At 37.7% G+C, this 23,919-nt stretch overlaps 1 protein-coding gene across 2 annotated transcripts in view; it reads left to right on the top strand.

Moving 5' to 3' along the window:
- Positions 1 to 23,919, top strand: part of TTC39B (tetratricopeptide repeat domain 39B) — a 164,764-nt gene that overhangs the window by 120,289 nt on the left and 20,556 nt on the right. For both annotated transcript variants that reach the window (XM_066368200.1, XM_066368199.1), the window contains 9 exons: positions 1,015 to 1,079; positions 9,686 to 9,791; positions 11,767 to 11,832; positions 13,460 to 13,568; positions 14,102 to 14,169; positions 14,260 to 14,319; positions 15,749 to 15,910; positions 16,734 to 16,825; positions 21,504 to 21,630. In XM_066368200.1, coding sequence (XP_066224297.1) covers positions 1,015 to 1,079; positions 9,686 to 9,791; positions 11,767 to 11,832; positions 13,460 to 13,568; positions 14,102 to 14,169; positions 14,260 to 14,319; positions 15,749 to 15,910; positions 16,734 to 16,825; positions 21,504 to 21,630 — 855 coding nt within the window. The remainder of the gene's footprint in view (positions 1 to 1,014; positions 1,080 to 9,685; positions 9,792 to 11,766; positions 11,833 to 13,459; positions 13,569 to 14,101; positions 14,170 to 14,259; positions 14,320 to 15,748; positions 15,911 to 16,733; positions 16,826 to 21,503; positions 21,631 to 23,919) is intronic.

The raw sequence follows: 23,919 nt of genomic DNA, 5'->3' as shown, positions 1-23,919 counted from the left end.
TTCTTATTTGAGGCAGATTTAATCTAACTTAAAAAATTCTTCCCTAGCCATTATTGCAACTTGTGTAGTCATAAAATTCCCTAAAATGCAAAGATAAAATTTAAGTTGCATAGGGAATTTTGTATTTATTGATTGTTATCATATAATTGTTAAATATTTAAGTAGTTAATGAAATTAGCACACTGAAATCAGTCTTTCTCTTGCTTCAGAAGGATGTTCAAGTGCACAGGAAATAAATACCAGAGCATCTTCCTGATATTAATAGATTAGAAAAATATTCTTGAAAATGTGAAACTTGGGATCATGTCTCTTTGCATCATATATTATCCAGTAGTAACTTTCTGCAGGCAGTTATTTGATATACTTTATTAAAAGACTCTTTTGGAATCCTAGAATGCTGACCCTGAAGATGTCATTCATGTAAGCCAACTGCTTCAATTTTAAGGTTGATGACCATTTATTAAAGAGAAGTACTTTTTCCCCCAAAACAAATTTTGTATTACTGACAACAAATTTAGAATCCAGAACAGTTATTTTTAGTAATGTATATAAATGAAATTCACAATGTTAAATAGACTTTGCCTACTAAAATGCCCTGTGAAAAATTCATTTACTGGAGTATGACAAACAGGGACAGGAAAGTTAAGCCTTAGAGCAAATTCTTAAAGCCAACAATTTTGGATTCTATTGAACCCAGAAGAAAATTGCTCAGGCGATGAGGATGCTTATTAAAGTAGGTTTGAACTAGCCTATATGGCCCCTAATTGCTGAGGATTATTTCTTTAATTACTTCCTTAAAGTAATTAAAGGATTTTAAAAATGTTTCCTCTTTTGTATCCTTTAACTTGGAAGAAAAATGACAAAGTATTTCAAATGTAAAACAAGAATGTTTTAATTAAAAGATTATGTACTCAAGAGATAGTATCTTGTTCTAATCATGCAACTATGTAGCTGTGGGGAAATCTCAAGAAGCGCTTGCTAAATGATCTAATTATTTAATTGAATTGTTTACAGGATGAAAATATGATCAACTTCATCAAAGGTGGACTCAAAATTAGAACAAGCTACCAAATATATAAGTAAGTTAAAAATTAAGATGTGGGTATTTAAAATCTTATAAGTGGAAGTTTGTGCCTTTTTGACCATGATCATGTGTTTTTTAAAGGATTCCTATACTGTGTACCACTTTGTACTTCAAAATTCTCATTAAATATTACTAGGTTTTTTATTTGGTGTTGGTAAAAATGCACTTGATTTTTGGCTTATTGACTAAATATATATTCAGTGCTCTCAGTAAGGACAACAGAATTTAAGTTTAAATGTATTATAATATTGAGGGAAAAATAGCTAGCATAATTTTATGGTTAGATAATTTAGTACCTCCTAAAAACAATTTATAAATTTAAAATAACAGGTATATCTTTGGTCTAGCTTCTAGGGCAGTATTGTCCAATAGAATTTTCTGCAGTGATTCAAATGTTCAGTTAAGGTGGACCATGGTATTGTTCATATCTTCTATATCCTTCCTGATTTTCATCTAGTGGTTTTATCATTTATTCACAGTGTTAAAAATTCATTTCTCCATCAATGTTTGCATTGTATATTCAGAACCTCTTTGTCAGGTTCATATGTATTTTAATTGTTTCATCTTTCTAATAAATTAACCTTTTTATCATTATGAAATGTCCCTGCTTAACTCCTTGTAATTTTCCTTGTCTTGAAATCTATTTTTTTCTGATACTAATACAGCTGGGTTTTTTAAAAATTTTTTTAAGTGAGAGAGACAGAGAGATTGAGAGAGGGATAGATAGGGCAGAGATGAGAAGCATTTGTTTTTCATTGCGGCACCTTAATTGTTCATTGATTGCTTTATCATATGTGCCTTGACCAGGGTGGGGAGGCTCCAGCTGAGGCAGTGACCCCTTGCTCAAGCCAGTGATCTTTGGGCTTAAGCCAGTGATGATGGGGTCATGTCTGTGATCCCACATTCAAGCTGGTGAGCCCACGCTCAAGCCGGATGAGCTTGTGCTCAAGCCAATGACCTCAGGGTTTCCAACCTGGGTACTCTGTGTTCAGACTGACGCGCTATCCACTGTGCCACTGTCTGGTCAGGCTGTTCATGCTTTTTTATAATTAGCGTTTGCATGGCATATATTCATAATATCTTTTCAAAAATATTTAAATTGCATTTCTTGTGGATGTACATAATTGTGTCTTGCTTTTCTATTCAGTATGACAATATGTTTGCACTTGTGACTACCATTTTGTTTTTTCTCTTCACCTCATTTGTTTCTTCTTGAATTAAAAATATATGTACATGTATATTTTAGTGTAACCCCTCAATTTTCTTAGTTATAGCCATCTTTAATTTTTTTTTTAAGTGAGAGGAAGGAAGATAGTGAGACAGACTCTGCATGCACCTGGCCAGGATCCACCTGGCAACCCTGTCTGGGGATGATGCTCAAGTACTGTGCAATTTTTAGCACTTGAGGTTGATGTGCTCCGACCAACCAAGCTATCCTAGGTGCCCAGGGCTGAAGCTTGAACCAATCGAAGCCACTGGCTATGGGAGGGTAAAAGGGAGAGAAGAGGGAGAGGGAAGGGGAGAGAGGCAGACAGTCACTTCTCCTGTGTGCCCTGACTGGGAATTGAACACAGGATGTCCATCTGTCAGGCTGACTCTCTATCTGCTGAGCTACTGGCCAGGACCCATCTTTAATTTTTTAAAGGTTGCTCTAATGATTACAATATGCTTACTATTATTGTCAACTTAGAATAAATATTGTACCATTGTACATAAAATATAAGAACTTTGCTAAAGTAGAGTTTCATTTATCACTGTTGTCTTTTTTTAAATTATTTTTATTTATTTACTCATTTTAGAGAAGAGAGAGAGAGAGAGGGAGAGGGAGAGGGGGGGGGGAGCAGGAAGCATCAACTCCCATATGTGCCTTGACCAGGCAGCCCAGGGTCTCAAACCGGCGACCTCAGAGTTCCAAGTCGACGCTTGATCCACTGTGCCACCACAGGTCAGGCCACCACTGTTGTCTTTTATACTGTTCTTATGATAGTGCATGTATATATAAACTCCACAATGCAATGTCAAACATTTGCTTTAAATTGTCTTATAGTATGATCTTCATTATGTATCCATATATCTATCATATTTGCTCTTCTTCATTCCTGTATACTTTCAGACTGAATAATTTTTTTTAGTATTTCTAATGGTGCATGTTTGCTTTCAATAGTTCTCTTTTTTTCATTTATCTGAAAATGTCTTTATTTTTGCCTTCATTTTTTAAAGCTAGTTTTGCTCAATATAAAGGTATTCTGAGTTACAGGGTTTTCATTTTCTTTTTCTTACCCCCTTTAAACTGTTAACCAATTGTATTATGGCTTCTATTGTTTCTGATTAGAAGTCAGCTGTTACCTGTATTATTGTTTCCCTGGCTATAATGTGTCATTTCTTCTGGCTGCTTTGAGAACTCTTTTGTATCTTTGGTTCTTAGCAATTTGACAATGGTGTGCTAAAGTGTGGCTTTGAGAAATCTGTGGCCATTATTTCTTCAAATATTATTTTCTGCTCCATTCTTATGCTTCTACTTCTGAGACTGCAATTACAAGTTAGCCTGATTTTGTTTACCAGGTCACCTAGGTGATGCTCGTTTAAAAAAATTTTTTTTCCTGTTTGGATATTATCTCAACATTTGGGCCATCATGGGGTCTGTTTCTATTGCCTGCTTTTTCTCTTGAATATATGTCATAATTTTCTGTTGTCATGTCAATGTTTTTTAAATTATATACTAGATATTGATACATTGTAAAGATTGTAGGTTCTGTTATCTTTCTAAAAAGTGTGCTAATTTTTGTTCTAGGAAGCATTTAACTTGACTACACAGACTCCAAACTCTTACCTTCTGGTAGTGGTAGCATCTGAAATCTTGGTTACATTGTTTTTTCTCTCTTGCCTCTGCTTTTGTTTGGAACCTCCTCAGTGTTCATATAGTTCATGGGTCAGCCAGTAATTGGAGTGAAGTTTTAACACTGATTTTGGTGCTTCTTTCATATGTGGTCCTCTTCTATCTGAAAATTTGTCTATTATCTACAGCCACTTTGGCAATCTTAAGCTCTGTACTCTTACTTTGTACGTAAAGTTCTGGGCACCCACATTGAGTGGACACTGGGGAGTACTTTCAGGTGACTAGTCTTGTAAATAGAAAGTCTACTCAAGAGTTATTCCTTTTTAAAAAAAGTCAACTCTTCCCCAGCTTCTGGCTACATTTTTTTCTTTCTAGTTCCTGCAGATATATTTACAATATATATTTTGAAATTTTTCTAAAGTTTAATAATTGTTATCTGTGGGAGGGTTAATATGAACCACCCTGCTGTTAGTAGAAGCAGATCTCCATTAGTGGAAGCAGAGCCACAATTTAGTATGTCAAGAGATAACTTGACCCAAAATGATTTCATAATATTATACTCCACTTAAAAATTCCAGAGAGACAGACTTTGGGATCCTGACATATTGTTTTTAGTTTTCCTCTCAAAATATTTTTAGAAGATATAAAACAATATTAGTATTGGTTGCTTCTAGTCATGAAAACTTAAAAAACTGAAGAAATTAAAATAGTCTTATAATGGCACAGACTCATTTGTCAGTGGGACAGAACATAGGGTTTGAAACAGATATATTATGTGTGTGCATGTGCACATGTGTGCACACAATCATATGTACTAAAATATACTAAATTCTTATATATCCATAGGTCTCTTTCAAAAGAGTGGAGAAAGATGGGAACTTTAATAAATGGTTTAGAAAAATTGGTCTTCATTTTGGGAAAAAGACTAAACAAAAATAAATTTATATAGATACAATATTAGAATATTTTAAAAAGAGTACTAATGAAACATAGGAAAGTATTTTTTATAGTCTTAAAGTACAATGACTTTTATTTAAAAAATTTTTTACTTTGAAAGAATTTCAGAATTTTTATAATTTTCAGATATCCTTCACTCAGTCACAAAAATTAACACCTTATATTAAGAACCACAATACAATGATTAAGTTAAAAATTGACATTGATTCAGTATATAAATTACTCTATTATTGTCTTTACTCAGTTTACTCTAACTGTCCCAACAATAACCTTTTCTGGTCCAGGATTCAAACCATGATTCCGAATGTTGCATTTAGTTGTTATGTCTCCTTAGTCTTTATTAATCTGGAGGAGTCCCTCAGTCTTTCTTTGTCTTTCATGACCTTAATATTTTTTGAAGAATACTGGGAAGTTATTTGTAGAGAACATCTCTCAGTGTGAATCTGTCTAATGTTTCTTCATGATTAAATTCAGATTTTGCATCTGGCAAGAATATCTCAGACAGGATTGTTGTGTTCCTTCTCAGGGCATCATATCATTAGGACGTAATTTCAATTTCAGAAGCCTTCTTAAGCATGAGATAAAATGAGAAATCATAAATGATTAACTTGACCAAATGAACGTTTAAGTTGTCATCAGGTCAAAGTGCACCATACTAAACACCGCAGATGGAAACATGGTGTAAACGGCTGAGGGGCAATGACAGCAAGACCCTCAAAGGTTGCTGGTAGCTTTTCTAGAGGGCTCGGGCAGCACACATCAAAATTAACAGTGTGCATCACAACTGATCTCAGAAGTTCATTTTTCAAGAATTTGTCCTAAGGATAGTTAGTATACCGTAACTATACTTATAGTACTTGGTGTAGGAAAAGGACTTGATGAATATACAAGAACATCATGGTTTGTAAAATGAAAAATACAAAAACAAATATTTAACAATAGGAATTTGGTTAAACAAAGTCTATAGAATATAATATTAGTTACTTGTTAAAGAATAAGTTAACATTCGTGTATTTTCATGGAAACTTGTCAATATAACAGTATATACTCTATGATCGCATTTGAATCTTTTTCTTCCTTTTTTTTTGAGAGAGAGAGAGACAGGAAGGGAGAGAGAGCAAGGGAGGAGAAAGATGAGAAGCATCAACTCATAGTTACTTCACCTTTGTTTATTGATTGCCTTTTTTTTTTTTTAACAGGGACAGAGAGAGAGAGTCAGAGATAGGGATAGACAGGGACAGACAGACAGGAATGGAGAGAGAGGAGAAGCATCAATCATCAGTTTTTCGTTGCGACACCTTAGTTGTTCATTGATTGCTTTCTCATATGTGCCTTAACCACGGGCCTTCAGCAGACTGAGTAACCCCTTGCTCAAGCCAGCGACCTTGGGTCCAAGCTGGTGAGCTTTTGCTCAAACCAGATGAGCCCGCGCTCAAGCTGGCGACCTCAGGGTCTCGAACCTGGGTCCTCCGCATCCCAGTCTGACGCTCTATCCACTGCGCCACCGCCCGGTCAGGCTGATTGCTTTTTATATGTGCCTTGACCAAGGGGCTCAAGCTGAGCCAGTGACCCCTTGCTCAAGCCAACAACCTTGGGCTCAAGTCAGCAACCCTGGGCTTCTAGCCAGCAACCTTTGGGCTTTAGTCAGTGACCTTAGAATCATGTTGATAATCCCATGCTCAAGCCTGTGACCCCACCTTCACTATGCTCAAGCTGAGGAGCCCACGTTCTAGCCGGCGACCTCAGGGTTTCAAACTGGGGCCCTTAGCCTCCCAGGCCAGTGCTCAGTCTATTGGAACACCATTGGTCTGGCAAAGATCGCATTCTTAGTAAAGCATAGAAACATCCAGAAGAGTAGGTACTAGGTAGTTAACAGTGATTATCTCTCTGTGGGGCGGTTTTGTAGGGACAATTATGCTTTCTACATATTTGAAAATTCTGTAACAATCATCTATTACAGCAAATAGAACATTTACATTTTGATTAAAAATAGGAAAGAACTCAGAACATCACATCTACCTCCTGCCATTCTGTTGATATTTTGACATTTGAATTTTTAATGCACGTATGTAAGCATATATAATTATCTATTTATATAATGAAATTATATGTTTTGTATCATTTTGTAATTTTTATTTTTACTTCATATCTGAAAATTTTAGGTCATTAAATATTTTTAATTCATCATGGCCTTTAATGGCTGCACAGTATTTCATTATGTGGACGTACCACATGTGTGTGTATGTATAAATGTATGAATTGATGCAACTGTGCTCTTAACCTGGTGTTGCCTAGTTTGTTTATAAATTTTTATTATAGATAAGTAATACAGTATTGCTCATTATAAGTAAAATTTTTTGTGTGTATCCATGCTATTTCCTTAGAATAAAGTTGAATTTGTTGGGTCAAAGATATGCATGGGTTTAAGATTTTTGATATGTACTACAAAATTATTCTGAAGAATAATTGGGTTGGCAGACTTTCTTAAAAGACCAGATAGTAAATGGTTTAGATCTGTGGGACATAAGATTTCTATTGCAGCTACTGAGCTCTGCGACTGAAGTGTGTAAGCAGCGATGGACGATAAGTAAATGAGTGAGTGAGGCTGTGTTCCAGTAGCACACTGACCCCTGTACTTTTTACCATTTTACCAGAAGTAGGTGGATGTATCTATTTTCTCTTACCTCTGCTAGCCCTAGCTTTTTATTTAAAAATGAAAATAATGCTTTAATTATCACAAAGTATTAAATATATTTTAGAAAATAAGAAAATGTAGTTAAGCAAATATACTGCTCAAAAAAATTAACAAACACAAACACACACACCCTGTATACACTGTACTCTTACCATTCAGTGATTATAGTTGTTAACATCTTAGTATATGTCCTTTAAGAATATATTTCATATACATCTAAAGATACATGTATTTTTTTAACCAAAATGAGATCATACTGTACATACTTTTTTGTAACCTGCTTTTTTTCAGTTAATTATTTTTTCATGTCAATAAGTCTTTATTTTGTGTAATATGCAGTCCATCTTTAGATATCCTAGTTGGCCTCAAATTTCTTTTACTGGTGGTATGTCTACCCCAGGATCCAACCCAAGACTGTCTAGTGCACATCTGATGCTAATTTCCATTAAATATATTTTATTTTAGAAGAGTGTCTGTATTTGTGACAGCTGTTGAACAGCCCAGTCCAGTTGTCCTGCAGAATATCCAGATTTGTTTGGTGGCTTCCTTGAGTTTACATTTACCTTGCTCCTCGTTTTAGCTCAGGCTTCCGTGACAAAATGATCTAGACTGGGTGGCTTAACCAGTGTATGAGAAGTATATTGTTTCATAGTTCTGAAGTTGGAAGTTCATGATCAGGTGCTGGTGAAGACTCTCTTACTGGCTTGCAGATAGCTATCTTCTCACTGTGCCCTCACATGGCAGAGAGACCTATCTCTTTCTCTTCTTTTCAGACAGACTCCTGCATGCGCCGGACCGGGATCCACCCGGCACGCCCACCAGGGGCGACGCTCTGCCCACCAGGGGGCGATGCTCTGCCGTGACCAGACCAGAGCCACTCTAGCGCCTGGGGCAGAGGCCAAGGAGCCATCCCCAGCGCCCGGGCCATCTTTGCTCCAATGGAGCCTTGGCTGCGGGAGGGGAAGAGAGAGACAGAGAGGAAGGAGGGGGGTGGAGAAGCAAATGGGCGCTTCTCCTATGTGCCCTGGCCGGGAATCGAACCCGGGTCCCCCGCACGCCAGGCCGACATTCTACCGCTGAGCCAACCGGCCAGGGCCTCTCTTCTTCTTCTTAAAAGGCTAGCTGTCTCAACCAGATCAATACCTCACCCTAATGACCTCACTTAACCTCCTAAACTTTCTGTCACCAAATACAGTCATATTGGGTGCTTAGAGTGTCAACATATAAATGTGTGTGTGTATATGTGTGTGTGGGGGGAAATAATTTAGTTCATAGCCCTTTATATTTCTTGTAAATTTATATCTGTAGAGTTATTAGATTCATATTAAATACATTTGGCTTAAATACATCATAAATGAAGGTACATGCTTTATAATTACATCACACCAGATGATACATAATATCTGGCTATTTTTTTAATACTTTAAGAAACATTTGTCAATTTGATAAGCAGTTCCTGATTATTACTAGTTTTTACGTCTTTGTCATTGTGTTTAATTTGCATTTCTTTTTTGAAGATGTGGAGGGAAAGGGAGAAATGCACAGAGAAGATAGTAAAGTGAGAAATCAGAAAGATTTGCGTGGATGGAACAGGAAAAAATAAGACAAATGAGGCTGTTGGGATGGAATTTGTTTTCCTCTTTCAGTCTTTCCTAGTCACAAGCTCTCATTAATTTCATCTATTTGATACCATGGTGATCACACTGAAACTCAAATTTTTTGTCAGTAGTGCCTCAGTTACTCAGTGGAAAGTGGGCGGCTGAAGTGTGCACACAGGAGGAATGGACCACACCTTGGAAGTCCCCTCTAACTCATTGCTGGGAGGCTGGGAGATCACGGTGCTGTCGTCCGGTGTCTCCTGAGTATACTTGCTCGTGTTTGAATCCATTGTTGCTCTAAGCCCAGGAGGATTGGCCCTGATAAATAGTGTAGAAACGGTGTGTCATTTTTTCTTAATGGTAATTACCAAGTAGCCTTAACTGAGCACAGCAACATACACTCTAGTATTTTGTCTGATGACAATTATTTTATGGTGTGTAAGTGTGGAATTGGACTTAACAATAGTTTTCAGAGTCATAATAAACTTATGCTGTAATTTTTTTCTTCCATCCAGAGAATGTCTTTCTATCCTGCATATAATTCAGAAGAACAAAGTTGAGCAACAATTCTTCTCTGAGTTTGAAGGGGGTGTCAAACTTGGAATAGGGGCCTTTAATTTGGTAAGTAAATAATTAAATGCCTACCAGAACCTTTTTTTTTTTTTTTACAGAGACAGAGAGAGAGTCAGAGAGAGGTAGAGATAGGGACAGACAGACAGGAATGGAGAGAGATGAGAAGCATCAATCATTAGTTTTTTGTTGCGACACCTTAGTTGTTCATTGATTGCTTTCTCATATGTCCCTTGACCATGGGGCTACAGCAGACCGAGTAACCCCTTGCTCAAGCCAGTGACCTTGGGTCCAAGCTGGTGAGTTTTGCTCAAACCAGATGAGTCTCGCGCTCAAGCTGGCAACCTCGGGGTCTCGAACCTGGGTCCTCCACACCCCAGTCTGATCCTCTATCCACTGTGCCACTGCCTGGTCAGACCCACCAGAATCTTTTGTAACAGCATTGTAGGTTTTCAGTGTCTTTGAACCTTACCCTGAACATCTGCCTGGGTTTGGTTGGTAAGTGGCTAGATTGGGATCAGTTTTCTTCTGTTGTGATGCAGTGGAGGCTTTGGTCAGTATGTGTTGTAAAGTCCTGCACATTCTCTGTATGGTTTTAGATTGTACAATCAGGGAAGCATATATAGCACTCTGAATGGACTGGTAACATTTTGGGGTGATAAGGAGCTTGGAATCCAGTTCAATTTCCACACCAGAAATATTGTTGCGACAGTAGCAGCAGCTCTGGAATTGAAAATAGGTGAAGGACTGATACATCTTGGGGAATGATTTTGATGCTGTAGGAGAGATGAAGCATTTGAGTAGATATCTGTCAAACTGTGTTATAATTGAGATTTTTGAAATTTTAATAAGATTTGACTAGAACTGTTGAGAAAATAAATTGGTAAAGGGGTTTTGTGCACAAGTATATATGTCACCATGGCCACTGACAGAAGTTGCTGAGCAGAGACTGACTACTGTCCACAGAATGGGTCACCCTATCCACTTGAGTACTAAAATCCTCCCTTGCTGAAGTCAACCTTTAGTGAACATTCAGATGGGACACAAATATCTTCACGTTTTTTGCTCATTCAGAGAGGTCTAGCTACACATCTCTTTCCCAGACCTCTTATCATCAATTTTCCTATCATGTTCTCTCTGAATCCCTGACCATAGGCTACAGCCCAAGAACTGGTGTATAATTACACATATGGCTATTTCTCCTCCCCAGTAGCGCGTCATCAGGCACAGGGCTCGAAGTTCTCCACTGGAAGGCTCTCCCCTGACCTCTGCTCTTAGGGATGCCCTGTGGGGGCTCTAGTGCTACAGCTGTCCACTCCTGGGTGTGCCTGCATGTCATGCACAGTCCAGCAGACTTGTGCTTTCTGGAAGAAGATGCTAAAAGAAACCATGTTTGGAAAGGTGGGCACTGAGGAATTGCCATCTTACCGTTTCATCACTACACAAGAAAGGGGCAAGTATTCTTTAGAGCAGTGGTCCCCATCCCCCAGGCCGTGGGCCGGTACCGTCCATGGGCCATTTGGTACCGGTCCGCAGAGAAAGAATAAATAACTTACATTATTTCCATTTTATTTATATTTAAGTTTGAACGATGTTTTATTTTTTAAAAAATGACCAGATTCCCTCTGTTATATCCGTCTAAGACTCACTCTTGACGCTTGTCTCGGTCACGTGATACATTTATCTGTCCCACCCTAAAGGCCAGTCCGTGAAAATATTTTCTGACATTAAACTGGTCCGTGGCCCAAAAAAGGTTGGGGACCACTGCTTTAGAGAATGCTGAAAAGGCTAGGTTTTTTTTCCTTTAACATTTTGTAGATTATTGTCTTAGCTAAATGAAATGAATTCCTAAGTAATGATTATATCATGTGCAGTATATGATGGTTGAGACATGTCTCATGATTTAAACTTGGTTCTTATTTTTCATATTACTGAATCACTAAAACTTTAAGTTGTTTGGAGCTTAACATTTATCTAGAGTTGGTTACACTAAATGTGAGTACACTTGTATGTTTTTTTCTTACAGATGCTGTCCCTTTTACCAGCACGGATTATCCGACTACTAGAATTTATAGGATTTTCTGGAAATAGGGTACAAATTTAATTTTATCTTAATTTTGACAGTGAAGATAAAACACTGTATGTTGAACATCAGAACAATGAAACATGTCCTCATAACTAACATGACTGTTTGCAGGACAATAAAAAGCCATTGGCTCTTGATCATATTTTTTCAAGATGTAGAGATGATTTTTCTACTGAAAGTTAAAATTTTTTGTCTTTGTTAACTAAATTCTAGGGTTACATTTTTTCTTTTACTAATACAGGGTGAGGCAAAAATAGGTTTCTAGTGATTCATATGGAAAATAATACAATAATAAATAATACAAGAGTCAGCTGTGCTTCACGAGCTCACAGCTGTAACCCTGCTTTTGCCTACCCCTGTTTACTGCCTGCTGGGCCTTAGTACACTTGTGTGTTTCAATTTTGCTTCCTTCACATGTTTGCAACCCCAGAGTCTCCTGTAAAACCAGGACATTGGCTAGATTTCCAAGTCTAATATTTTATGATTCGTATAGATCAAGTCTAGTTGCAGTATTTTGGGTTTTCTTGTGTTTTTATAAGATTCACTATTTAAGCAAGGAAATTTGTTTTCTAGGAGTTTTGCTTATTGTATTTCTGTGTGGTTGTTTTGTTAATGATAATGTTTATTAATCATAATACTGAATATGCTATTATCAGAGTTGCCTTATTGCAAAACTGTCCCTGTTAGTTTAGAGAGCAGGTTTTAAGAAATGTATGAGAGCATGTACAAGAACCTATAATTTTTTCTCTCATTCTACTGTTTAGATTCTTCGTAAGCTATTGTGTATTGATGGTGACCTCTTCATGATGTGTTCTGCCTATTCAGACCCTGTGTAATGATTGCTGTTTCCTTTGACCACTCACCTTACATGTGGCACTCACTCTATTCGAATAAAATCGTGTGCCATAAACTGTCTTCTCTATTTGATGGAAAAATCTTTGAAGACATAAAATCATATTTGTTCATACTCATCTCATCATAGTGCCTTCCAGTTAGATCTTCAAAATGTTATTTTTTAAATTTTTTAGTGAGCAAGCGAGTGAGAGAGAGGAGACAGGAAGGGAGAGAGATGAGAAATATCAACTCATTAATTGCTTCTCATAGGGGAACTCCAGCCAAGACAGTGATCCCTTCTCAAGCCAGTGATCTTGGGCTCAAGCCAGCAACCATGGGATCATGTTGATGATCCCATGCTCAAGCTGGTGACCCAGTGCTCAAGCTGGTGAACCTGTAGTCAAGCCAGATGAGCCCACATTCAAGCTGGTGACCTCGGGGTTCAAACCTAGGACCTCGGCATTCCAGGTCAATACTCTATCCACTGCACCACCACTGGTCAGGCTCAATATGTTTTAATAAGTTAACATTTATATCAGCTAGGTATGGCATTTCTATAAAATGAGCTCTACTTTTTTCTCTTCATAGAATCACATGATATAAAACAATTTGTGAGATTGTCATATGCCGTTTTAAAATATAAACCTTGTTTCTAGTTAGGAATTATAGCTACGTTAAGCTCTTGAAAAATAAACCCACCTTTGTGGAGGTGAGGATATATGAACTAACACTTTAAAGTTTCTGACTATGGTTTTTCAAACATGCTCTTCTCATTCTTAAATGCATTTTGTCCCCACAGGAACTGGGCCTCCTACAGTTACAGGAAGGTGCAGAAGGAAAAAGCATGAGGTCTCCACTGTGCTGCTTAACTATACTATCTTTTCATACTTATATCTCTCTAATACTTGGTAAGTACTGGATTACATTTTATGTCATTGACAGTTGATTATCTTTTATCTGAGTAAGTAAAAATTTAGAAAAATTAATAAGTGCTAGTAGTGTGTATTTGTTTATTTATGAAGAGAGATGGAAAATTGTGACATTTGTCATAGTAAGTAACATTTGTCAGAGGTGGGTGGAGGGTTTCTCTCATTGAATTTATCTGTTAGCTAAGAATGTCTATAAAACTTGTTTAAGATGATCTATCTTAGCTTCTTCATATTAGATTTCTTTCAAAATTAGATTTTGGGCTAAAATAAGTTAATATTGCTATTAAAACCAGAAATTCCAATTAGGAATCTAAGAATTAGACTATCCTAGAGCTTTCTTAAACAGAAGTCACAGATGAGACATATTATTTTCCAAATGTAAAAATGACAGATGAGCAGTTTTTATCTTTTCTATGAATAGGCATTTGCTCTATTGTAATGAAATTTGGAGAATTAATTAGAAGCATCTCCCATGTTTCATGAAGACTGAGGCTTTTCCTGTTGAATTTCAGGTACAGGAGAGGTGAACATTGAGGAAGCAGAGCGCCTCCTTGCACCCTTTCTCCAGCAGTATCCAAATGTACGCCCGTACTTTCAAGTGTATGTTTCAATCATAATCAGTCAACCCGGGTTGACCATTGAACAACCTGTTTTCTTCCTTTTTCCACAGGGCTCACTCATGTTGTTTTATCATGCCCGAATAGAGCTGCTGAAAGGGAACATAGAAAAGGTAACTTATTTGGGGAGAGTCTTTTGGGGAGTTGTCTGTGTGGTGGAGTTGCACCACATACTCATTCAACATCAGTAAATTTGGTTATATGCACTAGACAATAACAAAGAAAAAAATCTGTAAGTAAAAGCCAAAGTTAAATTTTATGTGTGCATTCTATGATATGTAGTAGATTACTGATTATAGTCTATATTTATACATAAAATACATGAAACAGTTCACAGTAGAGTATACAAAATATAGGTGAACAATTTAAGGAATTAAAAAAAATTGACTATCTTCAATTTCTATATTATATATTGACTTTTGAAATGTAGCCCCTGCATAAGATATAATTTCACTGTACTACATGTGTGCTACTCATCAAAGGAAATTGCTCACTAATTCCCTTGAAGAAGAAGGTGAAGAGACTTTTATATACATATTCTCACAAACCATTTTCTTTTATACAAATGGGGTCAAACATGTATTTTTCTTTGATTTATTTTTTTTCTACTTAATAATACATCTTGGATTTCTTTTTGGTTCGGTGTATTTAAATCTCATTCATTCTTTTTGATGGCTGAGTTTCATTTCATGGGAAGGATGTGCTATACTTATTAAAGTGGTTCACTATTGATAGACATTTGACTAGTATAAACAGTGGTGTGTAAACATGATTATGTGAATATTTCTGTGCATAGATGTATCATTAATAGGTGAAAGATGTTTGCATTTTGATAAATTCTGCCAGATTGCCCTCCTAACTTAAGGCTATTCTATTAAACTCTTCTTGTAAAGATATAAGAATACTGTTTCCAGTGCTCTTTATCCACTCTGGACATTGTTTTATTTTTACCACTGTCCTTGCTGAAATATGATAACCTAATTTTAAAATTCATATTTTCAGTTTATAATTTTCTTCATATGTCTTTTTTTACTTGTCTGTCTTATTTACCTATTCATCTTTGACAATTTTTCTGTTGAGTTGTCTTTTTCTAGAAGATTTGATAAAATTGTTGTATGATAAGGGTTAATCCTTTGCCAGTTATATAGAAGGTCATATCTTCTTCTAGTCTGTTCATTGCCTTTAATTTTGGTTAAGAAGTCTGAAAGTTCTTAACCTCTGAAAGTTCTAACTTTTATTGTCAGTCTTTTTTAAAAGGACTTCTACATTTTATAGCTTATGGCAACATTTAATATCTTACTACTTTTTATAACTTTCCTATTACCACATTATAAAATTTCACGGCCCCCTAACAAAGTGAAATAAAGGGGCAGAAATTAACTGTATCATTGCACATAATACAAGGAACATAGCATTTTATTGAGTGGTTTAATGAGTGATGATTTTGTTCTTTTTGTACAAAGTGTTTTATGTATTTTTCCATTAGGTTATTATCTCCTTGTGTAATATCTGGATGATCAGCTTTATGCAATTGACTTATAGGCACAAGAGGTATTTCGAAAATGCATTTCAGTTCAAGAAGAATGGAAACAGTTTCACCATCTCTGTTATTGGGAGCTGATGTGGATTAATATATTCCAACAAAACTGGATGAAGGCATATTACTATGCAGACCTGCTTTTCAACGAGAGTAAATGGTCCAAGGTAAAGTGCAGTATTTTTATTAATGCTCACAAAAATTAGGGGATCAGGGAATGTGCAGATACTCCAGTACTTTCAGCCTTTTGTACAGTGCATTTTTACCAATGAAATAAAAATTGGTTTTGCATCTCATTTGCATAATCAAACAACTTTCTTTGACTTGTCATTTGCTTTTCTGATGTTCTAGTTTAATTTAAAAAATCAAATGCTTCTTTTTTAATCACTTCATATTCATTTTGAAATATCCTCTAATTTTTGTGAGCAGTATATTTGCTAAGAAGTATACAAGATGATTTGCATTAAGGACTGTTTGTTTAGTAGTATGATAACAGCATGGTTTTCTGAACTTAGAGATCTATCAAAGGAGTAAATGTACAGCTAGTACCTATTAAACAGTCCTTTTCAATAGAGGCTTTACCTCTGAAGAGGAACTTTACTTATATTTAAAAGTTACTAAATTTCAGTGGTTTGAGGATTTTATTTTTGTAGATTTTCCAATGTTCTGGTGACAAAGCTTTTCCTAATAATCAACATTGATTCTGATCCATTTGTGAGAAGTCAAGAGGAATGAGATAATGATCCTTGTTCATCTGTCCATTTTCTCACCCATGAAAACTATACTTGTATAATAGGAAAATGACCAGAATTAAGTGAAAAGTGTTCATCTTATTTAGAACACGTAATTTAAGACTTCATTTTCTTTTATCGCTTGATGACTCATGTATCATACCTGGAAGGTGTGTAGGTCATTCCTGATTGCAAAGTAGAAATATTGTGTACCTAGGAGGACCCTTCTATAACTAGATCTTTTTTTCTCTTCCTCAAGGCAACATATGTGTTCTTGAAAGCTGCAATATTGAGTATGCTTCCAGAGGAGGATGTTGTAGCAACTAAAGAGAATGTGATAGCTTTATTCAGGTAAGCAGCACCCTGCTTCTGTATCCAAGACCTTGAATATACAAAGGAGCACACAAATACAGCTTCTTTTTTATTCCTCAGTGCTCTCCTATTCTTCACCTCTATATTTCTTTCATTTATATCTCATTTCATACAGGAGCTCTTAAAAAATACATTTAGCTAAGAGTCAAAATGTCATCCTGTTAGCAGGATTTTGCAGATATGCTGGCATGATTGGAAATTTTGAGAATATTTTTTTGTTTTATTATTGGAACTGTTTCTTCATTTTGAATAGTTTCCTAAAATGGCATTGTTAGCAAAAGATGTTAATCATTGCTGTGAATCAAAGATATTCTGTGGTCAGATAAACTTAAGAAACAGTATAATATATCCTTAGTTTTCATTAATGTGTCAAAGATTCTAAGTACCTCTGCTGTGAAGTAATCTGGTTAGCTTTGTTTTTAGACCAGTATCCTTCCCTCCTTCCCTCCCTCACTTCCTCCATCCCTCTATCCACCCACTCATCTGTAACCTTTTTGTTTGAGCACCTACTGTGTGAAGAGTACAGTGTTATGTGGTGAATAAATAGGCATAGCTCCTGTCCTTACAGAATTTATAATCTTATTATGGAACTAGACATAGTGAAATATACAAATAATTGCAAAATTACATACTTCTTTCATCATTCCTTCTTAGTATCTTTATAGGCCCATCCTACTTTAACCAGCTATTGAATATTGGTGCTTTATACACACACACACACACACATATACATATATATGTATATCTACATGTATATGTGTGTGTATATAAATATACACACATATATATGTATATATATTTTTTTAAGTGAGAAAGAAAGAGAGACAGAAAGGGACAGATAGGAACAGACAGGAAGGGAGAGAGATGAGAAGCATCAACTCATAGTTGTGGCACTTAGTTGTTCATTGATTGCTTTCTCATATGTGCCTTGACCAGGGGCCTCCAGCTGAGCCAGCGACCTTAGGCTTCAAGCTAGTGACCTTTAGACTCAAGTCAGTGACCGTGGGGTCATGTCTATGATCCCACACTCCAGCTGGCGACCCCGCGCTCAAGCTGGTGAGTCTTTGCTCAAGACGGATGAGCCCACACTCAAGCTGGTGAGCTTTGGGTTTTGAACCTGGGTCTTCAGTGTCCCAGGTCAATGCTCTATCCACCGTGCCGCTGCCTGGTCAGGGGAATGTTGGTGCTTTTTATTTCAAAGGTTAGAGCTACCACCTTAGGAAATCTCGTCCCAGCCAAATTTAAATCTCTAGTTCAGACCTCATGACTGAGCTCCAAACTCCTATATCGACCTCCCATTTGCCACCTTTACTTGAGTATGTCAAACCATTTTACACTCATCATGTTCAGTCTTTCCTAGCAACCCAGTGTGCTTTCTCTCGGTGGCTGGGACCACCAGTTAGCAAGTCAGAAACCAATGATACTTGCATCACCCACTGTCCCCTCACTGCCCAGTGGGAGAAGAGGTATTTATAGGAGCATAGAAGGAATAATGGTGGAGCTGAGTTTGGAAGGTGAAGTAGAAACTGCCAAGGCAGTGGGGAATTGTCATGATGCAGTGTCAGACCAAGGGAGCAGCATGTGAGGGGACCCTGCTGCATGTTAAAGAACTAAAAGCCGGTATTGGACAGGACATGATGCTACATTTTTTACATATAGGTCAAAGGAAAAGAAATGTCAAGGATTACTCAAAAATATTCCACAGAACCCAGAATTTCACTTTAAAATAAGACAAAGTATGTATTTAGTGACACAGAGGTCTTTGGTAACCCTGGCAAGAGCTGATAGGTAATAGGGTGGAGGTGGAAACCATATTGGAGCTGGCTAAAGAATGAATGAGATTTGAGCATAACTATATCCCTGGACAAGAGAGGGAGAGAAAGAGAGAGTGAGAGAAAATTGGAGGGAGATTTAAAATCAAAGAGTATTTTAATGGGACAGATGTGAACATTCTGAAAAACCATTTGGAAGGATCCAGCTGTGAAAGAGAAGTTGCGCATTCAAGTGAGAAATGGAATAGAGACAGGTGCAGAGCCCGTGGTGGGAGTACAAGGTGGCGGTCTTCCTACCTCAGAGCTTCTGCTTTTCACTGTGATGTAGGAGGCAGGGGTTCTGTTGGGAATGAAGGGGAAGGTCTGAGGGGGATGGAGAATGTTTGAAGTCTTCATTGCACAGGGTGGGACAGTGAAATGGTGAGTGACAGGGTGGGGGCATGGCCGGCAGGCAGGGCCCACGTGAAGCTGGCTCTGATGAGCGTCTCGCAGTCTGCTCTCAGTGTAGGTGCAGGCAGGGTGGACACTGAACTTCATCCAGGGTTGTGTTTGGACCAGCTTAGTGTGGCGACTAGGCCGTGGACAAGGACCAGAAGGAGAAAAGGACCGGGCAATTGAAGCAGGGATGTGAAGGGGTGGGGAGAACAGAGCAGGTGCTGAATCGGGAGAAAGTTGAAAGACAGGTGGACTGAAGTCTTATTAGACAGCCAAGTTTGAGTGAGGAGAAGGATGTTCAAAGGGTGGTGTGTTTGAACTCGTGATTTGAGGTGAAAAGTTACGGGTGATGAAGTGGTCTAAGGATAAGACGACAGGGTGGGAGGTTGTGGTAGTGAGCAGGTGCCCACTGGAGAACAGAGACTTTAAGGAATGGAGAAACCCCACTCTTTCAAACCTTGATAACAAAAGTATTTAAATGCAGTATAATATTCTGTGACCATGTTATGAGAAATAAGATCTTAGGTGACCCCTCAGACTTATCAGAACAAATCTGAAGGTATGACCAGAACATTTTTTTTTTTCAGTTTAGTTGTTCATTGCTTTGCTTCCAGAACCATTTTTTCATCTCCTTTTTAAGATCTCTTTTTAAAAACAGGGCCATGTTTTCTAAGTAGAGAGTCAACATCAGTAGAAGCCATAGGATGGTAAATGCTACCTCTTACTGATCAAATGCATTTCTCATCTCACATGAACAGTGATGAGTGGGATGGAATGCAATACTGAGACACATTCAGATCTTCTACATCTTCTGTTTCCTCTGCTTCGGAATAGATTTTTTCCATATCAAAACAATTTCTGTGAAACACGTAACGTACCTTATTTTCAGGACAAGCTTGAGGTCTGCTGTATGCAGCACCTAATTTGTTGTGATAACGATGGGAGAGTCCCCAAATGAATGTTTCTTTGTACACACTCGTGATCATTAAACCATGAGGTTTCATGTCCAATACGTGCTTCTGACCCTTCTCCCAACCCCACCTCACATTTCCATTCCCGCTTTCGCTGATGTTATTGAACATCAAGTACTTCTGGAATATTTTTTTCTCGTTTTATCTTCCTATTTCAGTGAAATCTTTCTCAGCCACATGTGTGAAGCATTTACAGATTTATGTGCTATAACAAAGTACTTTAGAAACATGCTTCTCCCATCCTCTCATTTCTGTGCTTGTACAATTTATTAATTGTAATTCCTTAGAATTTTGAGAGGAAGTTTGTAAACATGGTGTCTGTCCTTCGCTGGTTATTTTCACAATCATTTATGCTTGGGAAGCATTTTCTCAAATTATACATTAATTGACAGCTGTTTGAGCCACATTATTTTATAAATCTTGTCATACTTGCAGATAGGAATATGAAAGGTGCCTGTAAACTCTCTTAGCTCTTGCTGAGTATTCATGATGTAAGTAAATACTTTGGATGCTTTCCTGATTACTTATGGAAATTGCCAATTTTATATCTAGATTTCCTGGACTGTGTCTGGTAGATCAAGACATGGGCTCAGTTAACTAGGAGGAAATATGTGTCAGTCAGTAGTGCTCAAACTTGCGCATGCAGCAGAATCACCTGGCAGACTCATTAAAATCCATGTTGCTGGGCCCAGCCTTAGGAGCTGCTGATTCATTAGCTTTGGGGAGGAGCCTGAAATTTGCATTTGGAACAGGTTTCCAGGTAATGCTGCTGCGGCTGCTTCTGCTGCTGCTTCTGGTATAGGGAACACGGCATGAACATCACAGGTGTAAATACAGTGTGTCCGTAAAGTCATGGTGCACTTTTGACTGGTCACAGGAAAGCAACAAAAGACAATAGAAATGTGAAGTCTGCAAAATAAAAGGAAAACTCTCCCAGTTTCATACCTATTCAGTGTAGTTCGATGTGGGCTTACGCACAGATTTTTTAGGGCTCCTTAGGTAGCTATCCTGTATAGCCTCTACAGACTCGTCACTGACTGATGGCCTACCAGAACGGGGGTTTCTCCACCAAACTGCCGGTTTCCTTCAACTGCTTATCCCACCGAGTAATGTTATTCCTATGTGGTGGCGCTTCGTTATAAACGCGCCGATATTCATGTTGCACTTTGGTCACGGATTCGAATTTAGCAAGCCACAGAACACACTGAACTTTCCTCTGTACCGTCCACATCTCGACTGGCAAGGCCGTGGGCTGCTCCGCTGTATACACGGTGTTACGTCATCATCTGCACATGTGCACATGCTGCCACATCATCCTACAGAAACTGGGAGGGTTTTCCTTTAATTTGGTGCAGATTTCACATTTCTATCGTCTTTTGTTGCTTTCCTGTGACCGGTCAAAAGTGCACCATGACTTTACGGACACACTGTAGTGTCTGTATTCTAATAACCTCTCGCTGGGGCTGGGGCTCTTCACAGACAGGTGGATAGCTTGAAGCAGAGGATTGCGGGGAAATCTATTCCTACTGAGAAGTTTGCTGTGAGGAAGTCTCGACGCTACTCTGCCTCGGTGCCTGTGCCTGTGAAGCTCGTCTTGCCTGCTCTGGTACCTGCCTTCATTTTACTTACTGTTTGCTAGAATGAAATAAATTTTTGGCCCTGGCCAGTTTGCTCAGTGGGCAGAGCATCAACCAGGCATGCAGACGTCCCAGGTTTGATTCCCGGTCAGGGTACACCTGAGAAGTGTGTCGCCCTCCTCTTTCTCTTCCCCTCTCCCAGCCAGTAGCTCAGTTGGTTTGAGCTTCAGCTCCAGAAGGGGGTTACTGGGTGGATCCCAGTCAGGGTGCATGCGGTAGTCTATCTCCCCTCCTTTCACTTAAAAAAATAAATAAATAAAAAATACATTTTCTATTTATAGCAGCAGGGAGCACACCTAACTTAGGTTCTGAAATTTAGCTCCATTAAAATTCATTTAAGTGTGTCTGTAAGGTGAACACTCATAAATAATTAAAAATTAAATAAATATTACAGCTAGTATTTTTTGACTAGTTGGTATGTTCTAGATGTTATGATAAAAACTAGTTAAAAATATGTCATTTAATTCTTACAGTAACTCTGTGAGGGTAGTTTCTCTTTGTTGCTCTGTTTTACAGATAAGTAAATTCAGGCACACTGGGGTGAGTTGACTTAATTGAAGTTCAGTTGAATTATAATGCAAGCCACATATGTAATTTTGTCTTTTCTAAGTGGCTACATTAAAATGAAAAGGTAAGAAATTGAAAAGGAAAAGGAAAGATGAAAATGATCGAAGGGATAGATTTTGTTTAATCCAGTATATATAATGCCTGTTGTTGTTTGAACAGGCAGTTAACAAAAATTTAGTGAGATGTTTGACATTGTTTTATATTGTCCTAATTCTATGAAATGTGGTGTGTCTTTTCCTCTTGAGTGCATCCTGGTTGGACGGACCGCGTGTCCCGAGCCCCAGAGCCCTGCGTGGCTGGCGGCGGCGGCATCACTGCCGGGGCTCTTATTCTTCGTTGTTAGACCATTCAGGCTAGACTTCATAAAAAACATCATTTCAACTTAAATTTTTTTAATGAAGATTTCTTTTTTATTGAATTTATTGGGTGACATTGTTAATAAAATTATATAGGTTTCAGGTGTACAGTTCTATAATATACCGCTCACAAAAACTAGGGAATATTTCAAAATGAATATGAAGCGATAACAGCCCCTAATTTTTGTGAGCACTGTATATCATTTGTATATTATATGTTCACTGTCCCAAGTCAAGTCTCCCTCCATCACCATTTATCCCCCCTATCAAATTACTGTGGCTCTTGGGGCTTTGTGTTTTTATTTTTTTAAATGTATTCAATGATTTTTAGAGAGAGGAGTAAGGATAGAGACAGACAGAACATCCATTTGTTTGTGTATGTGCCCTGACCAGGGATCGGACTGGCAACCTTTGTATAAGATATTGGGATGGGGCTTTAACTGATTGAGCTATCTGGCCAGGGATCCTTGAGGCTTTAGATATGCCTGGGTAGCCAGATTGCACTAGAAAGCTGTTTATTTCCAACTGACCCCTGAAGTCCTCCACTGGGGTTTCCTGAAATTTTTCATTTTTATTTTTTTGTATTTCAGAGTTCGTTCAACTATTTCCCTTTTAAAGTTATTCAGTTTGTTTCCAGTTTTTACTGTTACAAATATGCTACAATGCATATTCTTTTGTATATTTCTTAAATTTTTATTAAGTTTAATTAATGGTGTTAACATGAATTCAAAGCCTGACCTGTTGTGCGCAGTGGATAAAGTGTCGACCTGGAACACTGAGGTTGCTGATTCAAAACCCTGCACTTGTCTGGTCAAGGCACATATGGGAGTTGATACTTCCTACTCCTCCCTCCTTTCTCTCTCTCTCTCTCTTTCTCTCTCTCTCTCCTCTCTAAAAAATGAATAAATAAATTAACATGGATTCAAGTGTCCCACTCAATATAACATCCTTACCCCCACCCTTTGGTCCCCATTATACCCTCTTTGCCCCCCGCCCCCTAACTCCCTACCCCCTTCCCTGTACATGGGCGTATAAATCTCTGGGAAAGCATTCTAGAAATGTAATTCCTAGTTATAGGTATATGCATTTAATATTTTGACACTGCCCAATTTTCCTCCAGAAATGCTGAATCTACAAACGGTATTTTACTGTTTTAATTTGCATTTCCCTATTGGTGCAATTGAACATCTTTTTGTGTACTGTTTTCTTTCTTCTTTTGTGAATTGTTCATATACTTAATTTTTCATTGAGTTGTATTGTTTCATCATTGAATTACAGGAGCTCTTTATATGATATATGTTGTGAGAAAGAAAACTATAGCCCTACCAGTGAAAG

This window comes from Saccopteryx leptura, chromosome 2, assembly GCF_036850995.1.
Source record: "Saccopteryx leptura isolate mSacLep1 chromosome 2, mSacLep1_pri_phased_curated, whole genome shotgun sequence".
Lineage (NCBI taxonomy): Eukaryota > Metazoa > Chordata > Mammalia > Chiroptera > Emballonuridae > Saccopteryx > Saccopteryx leptura.
This window is presented reverse-complemented; position numbering and strand designations above follow the sequence as displayed.